The following is a 10,419-nucleotide window of genomic DNA, read 5'->3' on the forward strand; positions in this document are numbered from 1 at the left end:
ACATACATACACATACACATACACATACATACATACATACATACACACACACACACAAGTGTTGTGATATTTGTGCACGTCTTTCTTTAATGAGTTTCTACATTTTCTAGAGACAAAAAAGGCTGCTCTAAGCTTTGCAGAAAAAATACATTTATACATACTCTGTGAAATGTAGTAACAGAATAGAATCCAACAGGTGTATCAGATACATTTAAGCATGGAAGAATACTGTTGCAGTTCATACAAAACAAATAAAAGTGGAATACAGCGAATGAAAGATTTAAGAAGCAGATTTAAATCAATATGTGGCGTTAAGGCTTTTTCTTTTTTTTTATAGATAAAAAGAAATCAAATCATTTTTTCTACAATGGAACTCCAACCAAAACCTTTACTATTAGTATGGAACTATGATAGTAAGAGATAGAACCTCACATTTCCTGTCCCTATTCATCATGCCATAGGGCAAGGAAAGGAAACCTGGAACCTGAAAAAATAACAAGTTCACAACAGGCACCAATGAAACAATTATTTGTGTAGAGTGCAGAGGGGTCAGAATCTACGGCCTGAACATTATTTGTTTTCGCAAGATGTCTTTTCATTAACCGGTTTGCCGCCAGTCCCGGAACAGGTTCTTACAGTTGGGAGTTGAGACGGGCTTCCTGATCATGTGATCGTTGTGACTGGCTGACACAGCCGTCACATGATTGGGAGCCCGTACTTATTGGCTCTCAGTCAGAAACTGTGACCCGGAGCTGTTGATGACAACTCACTGTAAAGGTGCCCATACACTGCACGATTATCGTGCGATAATCGTATGCGATCGGTTTTTTGTACGAGAATCGAGCAGTGTGAACGGAGACGTGCGACCGTTTCTACTGTACGGTCGCACGTCTTCTGTCGAACCAGCATGTTCGAAAACCAGCCGGGAATCGTACGATTCTCGGCTGGTTAGAACGGTGCTCGGAAGACAAATGCTGAACGGGCCGGTGTGCGCACGCGCACACTGCCCGTTCAGCATTGCGGTCATCGGAAGCCCGCCCCTCAGGGGGAGGACTCCAAATTCATCTATATTAAAGTGACAGTAAACGCAAGAGTTAAATCTTAAATACATTCAAATACCCTAATTATTAACAAAAATGTATCTTATTTGTGCATCACTTGGCTGTAGATCCTCAAATCATCTCTGAATTGGTGTTGACACTGTCCTTCCTTCTGGAGGGTGGCTACTTTTGTTCCCCCATGGTCCCTGGGTGTTGGAAAGTAGCCACCGCTCCACGCTCACTCCTGTGATGGGACTACAATTTCAATACAAATTAGTAAACTAAATGTGAGATTGTAGTCCATAACACGAGTGAGCTTGGAGCAGTGACTACTTTGCAACACACACAGGGACCATGGGGAACAAAAGTAGCCACCCTCCAGAAGGAAAAACAGTGTCAGTATGAATTCAGAGATGATTTGAGGATCTACAGCAGAGTGATACACAAATAAGAGACATTTTTGTTAATAATTAGGGTACTGTATTTTTAGGGTTTAACTTACAAGTTTAGTGTCACTTTAAGTTTGATATGAATTCTCCCTAATACTGCAGGTTTGGTTAGCGGTGGCTGTTGGGTCATTGCAATGAGCCCTGAAATCACAGCGCCTCTTAATCATTTCCATACGGCCTACGGCAAGTGGTTAGAGATCAGCGAAGGGAAATTTACCAAAACTGGAGCAGACAAAAAGTGAAGCAGCTGTGCACGGCAACCAATCAGCTTTTCTCTTCAATTTCCAAATCTTAACTGACAAAACTGAAGAGAGAGGTTGCCATGGGCAACTGCTCCAGTTTTTGTCTGCTCCAGTCTTGATAAATTCCCCCTAATGTGTTTCCATGCATTTAAAAAGGAAAATGCAGCAGCCAAAAAGTAAGTGCTAGTGGACCCTAGGTCACATTATTACTGACGCGTCTATCTCTGTTGAGAGCATCACCTCTAACTTCCTATCACGCATGGAAACACTCCAACAGCCATCAACAAAAAAAACTGGAGAGGTTCTAACTCTTCACTCAATTACAAAAGAAAAAAAAAAAGTTTTGGATGAAGTTTCAAATCCCTAACTTTATAAATACTATACAATGGGAAAGATAAATGCAGGCTAACATCGCTTTAAGTAAAGAAAATTACAGAATTCCAATATTTGTCATTAAATTAAAAACAAAGCAACGTCATAGTGGTCAACAATCTTTGATATACTCCATAAGATTTAAAAAGGAACTCATTTGGAAGTTGAAGGCTTTGCGGTAAGCGGTGCGGCCGTTGTAGGATACACGTACGCAATCCATTACACGGCTTTCAGAGCATAAACAGTGGACTTAAAGACTAACAATACAAAGGAAACTTAGGCGGAATGTCGCTTCTTAAAAAAGGATATTGTCAGTCAATGGATCTTTAGAGTTAAAAATCTCTCCCCCCCCTAGAGAATTCAACCTGAGACACGATATACTGAGAAATGAGCCAGCGTTGTTTTTGCTTTTTAAATCCAAACACCCATTTGAAACAATCGTACGTTACAGGAAAACGTCAGGAAGCAAGATACTGCATCGCATACAACAGCAGAGGGACCACCGCAATGCTATTTATAGTGGCCTGTACATCACAGCTCTAAATCTGAAACAAAACAAAAAAAGAGAATACAAGGAGCCTAGCGTTTAATGCAAGAGCACGTTCCTGTCTAGTAAACAACCATGCGTGTATAGAACTTCGATGCAAATTAAACAAATGGCCCCATCATAAACTATTCAAACATTCAACATTTCAAATAAATAAACAGCAAGGAATTGTTGCTCTCTGTAGATCTGATCACATACTTGGGAGAAAACAAAAACAATGTTATAAAGCGGTAATAGGACAAGGAACCGGTGTGGCTTTGAAATGTGACAGAGACCATGCAAGGTCCAGTGACAGTAGGAAAGCAGCCCACAGCAAGAAGCGTCCCTCTGACGTCCGTACTTTGGCAGCACTGGCAAAAGAAAAGAACAAGAAATATAAAGCCTGGAAATCAAGGCAGTGTTAGCATACGATGTTCCTGTGTAATCTGTAGTCACATGTGAGTTATGGGCCAAGACACAAAGAGGCTCAGCAGCATCTGTAAAAGGTGACCATAGAAACTGCAGGGTCAGTTGCTGCAGTCACAGGAGGTTGATGACCAACAAGGTGGCTTCCAAAGAGGTCCTGCAGCATTTGGATAAGGATCAGTCAATTTTTAGGACTCTGTCAACGGTCTACGCAGGCCAAGATGTGATTAGTAAAAGCATTGTGGGCCTTTGTGACTCTAATGGTAGGAGTCAGACCCTGGGGGCAGTGGGCCCCATCTGTACTGGTGACTGACCAGTGGGGATGGTTGTGAACCTAGCAGTAAGGGTCAGTGGGCCCATCTCTCCTGATAACTGACCAGTTTTGTAGCTGTCAGGGGGTCTGCAATTCAGCTGTGATTGCTGGAAGTAGTGGGGTGGTTTTCTAGCGATCTGTAATCAGTGGAAGAGGTGATTATGATCCTAGCAGCAGAGGTCAGACCCGGGGGACGGACAGTGGGTCCATTTCTAATGACTAACTAGTTTCATTTTAGGTTATTAGGCTGGCTCTGTACCCCCAGCTGTTATTAGTGGAAGAAGTGAGGTGATCGTGACCCTAGTTGTAGGGGTCAGCCCCAGGAGGACAGTGGCCCATATCTACCGATGACTGACCAGCTTGCCAGCTGTCAGGTGGAAGAAGTGTAGTGATGGTGACCCTTGTGGCAGTTGTCAGCGGCCCCATCTCTCCTATTGACTGACCATTTTTCTGTCAGGAGTCGGTAAATAGAAGAGTTGGGATGATCATAACCCTAGTGGCAGAGGTTAGACCTCAGGGCAGTGGCCCATCTCTCCTGATAACTCTCTAGTTCCCTAGCTATCTATAATTGGTGGGATGATCATTACCCTAGTTGCAGGGGGTCAGAGGCCCATCTCTCCTGACTGACCAGTTCTCTGTCTGTGATTGGTGGAATGATCATGACCTTAGCTGCAGAGGTCAGACCCCAAGGGCAGTGGCCCATCATTCTTTATAACTGACCAGTTTTATGTCAGGAGTCTGTATAGAGGTGGGATGATCATGACACCTGGGTGCAGGGGCCCATCTCGCCTTATGACTGACCAGTTCCCTGGCTGTCTATGATTGGTAAAAGAGGTGGGGATGATCATGACTCTAGTTGCAGGTCAGACCCCAGGGGCAGTGGCCCATCTCTCTTTATAACTGACCAGTTGTATGTCAGGAGTCTGTATAGAGAAAGAGGTGGGGATGATCATGACCCTAGTGGCAGGGGGCAGTGGCCCATCTCACATTATAACTGACCAGTTCCCTAGCTGTCTATGATTGGTGAAAGAGGTGGGGATGATCATGACCCTAGTTGCAGGGGCCAGACCCTAGGAGCAGTGGCCCATCTCTCTAACTGACCAGTTTTATGTTTGAATGGAGGAAGAGGTGGGATGATCATGACCCTAGTTGCAGGGGGTCACTGGGTCCATCTCTTCTGATGACTGACCAGTTGTCTAGCAGTGACAAGTGGAAGAGGTGGGGCCCCATAGGGAGGTAGTAGAGGGGTCACATGGACACTTTAGGACCCGGGTAGGGCTCGCCCCCGCACCAGAAGTCATCGGGTTGCGGGATCTCCAGCAGCCACATCTCCCGGGGGTGCACGCCGTCCGCTCCAGCCTGCTGGTCGGCCTCCCCGGTGTCGGTGTGCTCGGGGGAGGCCGGCAGCAGCAGCTTGTAGTAGTGACAGTCCCGGCCGTCGTCCAAAAAAGGGAGGCAGGTCAGTCGGCGCCGCCTCCATTTTGTCGAAGCCCATGATGCGCACCTTGCCGTACAGCACCTTGAGCATGCCGTGCATCCCCGGGTGGTCGTGCAGCGGGATGCTGGTGCCGCCTTTCAGCAGAAACACCCCCATGCTGAAGGCTTCCGTCTCGCAGATGTGCATGTAGGTGACGGGCGGGTTGTGCGGCACGGAGATGGGGGGAGCGGCCGCGTTCTTCCGTGGCCGGATCTTTAGGTCCTCGGCTCGGATCTCGCTCACCAGCTTCCTCAGCTGCGTCAGGTTTTCCGAGAAGCCTTTACCGGCGTCGGCCGAGCCCAGGCCGCGGAAAGTCAGCAGGGCCTGGCGGGCAATCTTCTGGATGAGAGGGGAGTTCATGTCGTCCCGAGGCATCGCCCTCTTTGGCGGCGTCTATCGGCTGCCCAACTCCCGGGGCCAGGAGCACATCCCCGACACGAGGCTGACGGATACTTCGCCCCTTCTCCGCTCTCTCATTCACACCGCGTACGGGAAGCTCCTCCGCCACCCATCCATGCAAATAGCAAACACACGTCTCCCCGGCCAGCGCTCTGCCAGCCGCTCTGCACTCTGGGACATGTAGTCCACGGCCGTCCCCTGTTATAGTGTCCTCCTATGCAGGCGGCACGTACAGTCCTCTTCCCGGCACCTCCGGGCGGAAATCCGTGTGTTTATCTACTACAGCTGGATGCTGGCCTCCCCGGGGGGGATAGTTGGCTGACGATCTGAGAAGAGAGAGCAGCAAGGGACTACATCTCCTAGAGTGCCCCGCGGCGGTCTGTGCGTGCGAGACGACGGAGGAGAGGCCGCACTAGGAGGTCCGAGCGAATGATTTGTGCCAAAGTCCATTGACTTTGACATTGCTCTGTGTTTTTTCAAGAGTTGAATGGCAATGTCATGCTGTAATCGCTGCTTGTGCCTGTGTAATGTTACATAGCCCGGCCTATATACACACACACTATATATATATATAATCTGCACACTGTTAAAGCCGAACTCCTGGATAAGCAAAAAATGTCCTAAAGTGGAACTACACCTAAAGAAAATTGGGAGCAGGCACTTTAATGCAAAAGGGACATGCTATGTACGTCCATGCAAAAAACAAACCCACGTGCCGGTTCTCAATCTTCTTCAGAATGTACACTATATTACCAAAAGTATTAGGGCACCCCTCCAAATCATCGGATTCAGGTGTTCCCTGAAATGTATTTGCTACTAAATATTCCACGGTCACCTGTTAGTAGTATTATAACAAAGTGGAAGCAACTGGGAACGTGGTCAGTGCATGCTGTAGCGTACAGTGCGCAGAAGTCGCCAACTGTCTGCAGAGTCAATAGCTACAGACTTCCAAACTTCATGTGGCCTTCAGATTGGCACAACAACAGTGCGTAGAGAGCTTCATGGAATGGGTTTCCATGGCCGAACAGCTGCATCCAAGCCTTACATCACCAAGTGCAATGCAAAGTGTTGAATGCAATGGTGTAAAGCACGCCGCCACTGGACTCGAGAAGTGGAGACGTGTTCTCTGGAGTGACGAATCACGCTTCTCTGTCTGGCAATCCGATGGACGTGTCTGGGTTGGCGGTTGCCAGGAGAACGGTACTTGCCTGACTTCATTGTGCCAAGTGTAAAGTTTGGTGGAGGGGGATTATGGCGTGGGGTTGTTTTTCAGGGGTTGGGCTTGGCCCCTTAGTTCCAGTGAAGGGAACTCTTAAGGCATCGGCATACCAAGACATTTCGGACAATTTCATGCTCCCAGCTTTGTGGGAACAGTTTGGGGATGGCCCCTTCCTGTTCCAACATGACTGCGCACCACTGCACAAAGCAAGGTCCATAAAGATATGGATGAGCGAGTTTGGGGTGGAGGAACTTGACTGGCCTGCACAGAGTCCTGACTTCAACCCGACAGAACACCTTTGGGATGAATTAGAGCGGAGACTGCGAGCCCGGCCTTCTCGTCCAACATCAGTACCTGACCTCACAAATGCGCTTCTGGAAGAACGGTCAAACATTCCCAAAGACACACTCCTAAACATTGTGGACGCCTTTCTAGAAGAGTTGAAGCTGTTATAGTGGCAAAGGGTGGGCCAACTCAATATTGAACACTACGGACTAAGACTGGGATGCCATTAAAATTCATGTGCGTGTAAAGGCAGGCGTCCCAATACTTTTGGTAATATAGTGTATATTGAGTTGTTCATGTTCAGCTCAGTTTGCATTCCTGGCACACTTGGTGCCGGAATAAATGAACTCCTCCGGCCAATCAAGACAGGCAAAGGCCCTACATAAGTTTGGTTGAAGGTGCTGGGGAGGTGAGTTCCCCTTTAATACAAGAGGCATGGGTATTCATACTTGAATCTTGGTGTGATTGGGGAATTTTTTTTAATCCAATGTATAAAGCTTTGCCCTTGTGCAGAAGCTTCCAGTAAAAAAGACCGGTCACTGCTACTCTCTCTCCTTGTGCAGGGTGACTGGTTTTGTATCCGCCCCATCCTGTAGTTTCCTGCAGGCAGCCTGTAGTGGGTGGGGCCTTTTGGGCCCCTCCTACATTTCTGCGCTCGGCACAGACTATGTAAAGCACAGTGATGTCACTGCTACCTTAACAAGGTGATATCTGGATTTGCAAAGCCACTTGGCACACACAAAGTGGAGTTTATGTAGATCCACAGTGGCTATTGAGGAATATATTTACATGAATGCTTTTGAGTCTAGAGTCAGCTTTAAAGCAGGGGTGGGCAACTCCAGAGGTGTGTTCAGTTCCTTAGCCAAGCACTGAAGCACTTCAGTTCACTGCAGCAGCTTCACTGAACGCATCAGCTGCACAGTGCTAAGCAAAATGGCGGAGGATAATATCTTTGACTAATCAATACCATTTCCAATGAATGTTGTGCTCTTCCACCAAAACATGAAATTGTAGGTTCCCACACTTAATTGATTTCCTCCATCGGGGTTCAGGCACCTTTCTTCAGCGCTGCCAGGTTTGCCCACAGTTTAAATGGCCGCTGGTGCTCTGTCCCCAACTTCTCCATCACACTTAGCGCTCTGCATCCACATTCATTTCTGCTGCAAGTGCTAAATTAGCAGTCCTGAGCGCTGACTTGCAGCACATCGTTCGTGGTGGTTTGCTAACTTAGCACTTGCAGCGGCTGAGCAACTGAACACACTTCAGCCCTCCAGCTTTGCTTTAACCCCAACATGCCTCTACCTCTGGGAGTCATGCCTGGAACTGTCCGTCTTCCAATGCCTCATGGGACTTGTAATTCCACAACAGCTGGAGGGCCGGAGTTGCCTACCCCTGCTTAAAGTGAATATCATGGTAAAACATTTTTTGGGATGGATTGGGGAAGGACTAGGCCAATTTTTGGGTTTTTACTGCTATCCAGGGCTATGTGACGGGTTCATGCCAAGAGGTGTTGTTTTCCTGCGTTTGATGTGTGTTTGGATTGCACCTAAAATGCAGGTCAGCAAAATCCCATTGTCTTTAATTGAACAGTATACATGGCAGTTCAGAGGCTGCTCTGCGTTGTCAAGATCATGGTTTCTACATGTAATAAACTACACACCCTGGACAATGCAATGACAGGCTGATACAGACATCTCAACTCCCGGATGTTCCGGGAGTCTCCTGCTAGCGGCTCCTGGACGCCAGGCAGAGAAACGTTTTATACCGAAAAGGTTTACTCTGCTCTTTCTAGCAAAGTAAACCTTTTTTTATTTTTGACAGCAAGGCTGCCGACTGCTGTCAGAGTAAAAAAAAAAAAACAGACTGCATGGGAATGAATAGCTAGGCAGTTATTGGCTGTTTCAATTTGCAATAGCCGATAGTAGGCTGGCTATTGTACCCGCCCTCTCCTGCTGTCATTTAGCAGATGTGGGCCTGAAATTCTCCTTCAGGTCCTCCTCTGCTGATTGACAGCAGCAGTGGGCGGGTGCAATAGCCAGCCTGCTATCGGCTATTGCAAATTGAAATAGCCTCTAACAGTTTTTTTTATTTTTTTTATTCTGATGGCAGGAGCTGTCAGTATACAAAAAAAAACTAGCAAATAGCAAGGGAAGCATTAGCACCCCTGCTATCTGCCATCATTTCAGGGAGGTGCCATCCCCATCCCCCCCCCCCCTGCGGGGAGAAGGATCCATTCTGTCTGCGTACGAGTATGGGCACCCACCACCTCACGGATGTGCAGCTCGGGTGAGCATACGGCAGTGTACTCCCATAGAGTAGAACAGGCTGCTGCATACAATCACACGTAGCACCTGTCCTTCCCGGAACTGGCGCGATACGGCCGTGCACACCGCACAGATCTGTACGGGCCGACACTTAGCTTTGGGAATTAGGCCTTACACTGCTTGCAAAAAATGCATTAAACAATGTATTATTGCATGCAAAGTTCACTGCATTCATTTGTGTCTTTTATATCTGCCTGGAGTTTATCTTTGGAATACAAAAACAAAAATAGAGAAATGGGGCTTTAAAAGTGTCCTCAAATGCAAGGAGACCCAGTTCAAAATTACATACAAGTCGTTTATTGTATAAAAATATATATATTCTTTATTAAAATAAAGATGACAGATTAGTGATATCATTAGATGGTACAAAACCTCCCTGGATCACATATAGATACATACTGTGTATATAACAATAAATTATTAACATTTATCTCCTTAAATATCTCTTTATATAATTGCATAAATAAATTCATCCATAATGTTGAGTAGATCTATAATGTGTCCAGTTTTCGACATGTTTCGCTTCATCAGGAAAATATGGAGGTGCCTATGATAATCATAAGGATCTAGTAATCAAAACATCAATATTTGTACATTTCCGAAATGTTATTATATATTTAAAATTAAAGTTCCACATTACATAAAAAGATCAATTATAGATAAATACCATTAATGGAATCTCTGTCCTACTGACATGCGTCCCTACTGCCGGAGAGCCAACCCAAAACAACTCGGGAGGTAAGGGAAGTAGGGGACCATGCGGGCCAACGAATGGGAAAGAAGGTACGCCTGTCCATGATGTGTCCTTCAAACAGTTACTGGATGCGTTCTGGAAGTCATAAATATATATATGGTTGGAAAGACAGTAAATCCAAAACTGCCATTGCTCTCGCATTGATTACTTTATATCTACACAGTGGGCTAATTATTATCATACAGGGGTATCAAAGTATATTCCTTCAATTAGGGGCCATAGGGACATGCAATGAAGGTGACTCAAAAGAGTCTCCTAATATACCAATATACAATGTTATACAGTATTAGTAGTAACACAACTCAAATAGAGTAAAAGTATGTCCCAATGGATCCAAAAAGTATCCTGATAGATCATATACTATATCCATTTCAATCCCATAAATGCATAAACGCAAGTTTATCTTTAAATAAAGTTTTAGAGTAATCCAATTAGTAATGGTAGCACGTTGGGTAAACATGAACAATCAGAGAGGGCCACAGAGAAAAATGGGCAACTCCAAATGCCATTCAGCTCATGTACTGGGCCATTTTTTCTGTGGTCGTCTCCCGGGGGCCCTGCTTCTGGTGCCTGCTCCTAGGAGAGATGGAGGC

General features: G+C 46.2%; 1 protein-coding gene across 1 annotated transcript; it reads right to left on the bottom strand.

Moving 5' to 3' along the window:
- Positions 1 to 4,571: 4,571 nt before the first annotated feature.
- ADO (2-aminoethanethiol dioxygenase) lies at positions 4,572 to 5,575 on the bottom strand. Its single transcript, XM_018576667.1, is given in 2 exon segments — positions 4,572 to 4,826; positions 4,828 to 5,575. Coding segments are annotated over 2 exon segments (603 nt in total). The 5' UTR covers positions 5,221 to 5,575; the 3' UTR covers positions 4,572 to 4,616.
- Between the last annotated feature and the right edge of the window lie 4,844 nt (positions 5,576 to 10,419).

This window comes from Nanorana parkeri, unplaced genomic scaffold (genome assembly GCF_000935625.1).
Source record: "Nanorana parkeri isolate BGI_ZX_2015 unplaced genomic scaffold, ASM93562v1 scaffold73, whole genome shotgun sequence".
Taxonomy (NCBI): Eukaryota; Metazoa; Chordata; class Amphibia; order Anura; family Dicroglossidae; genus Nanorana; species Nanorana parkeri.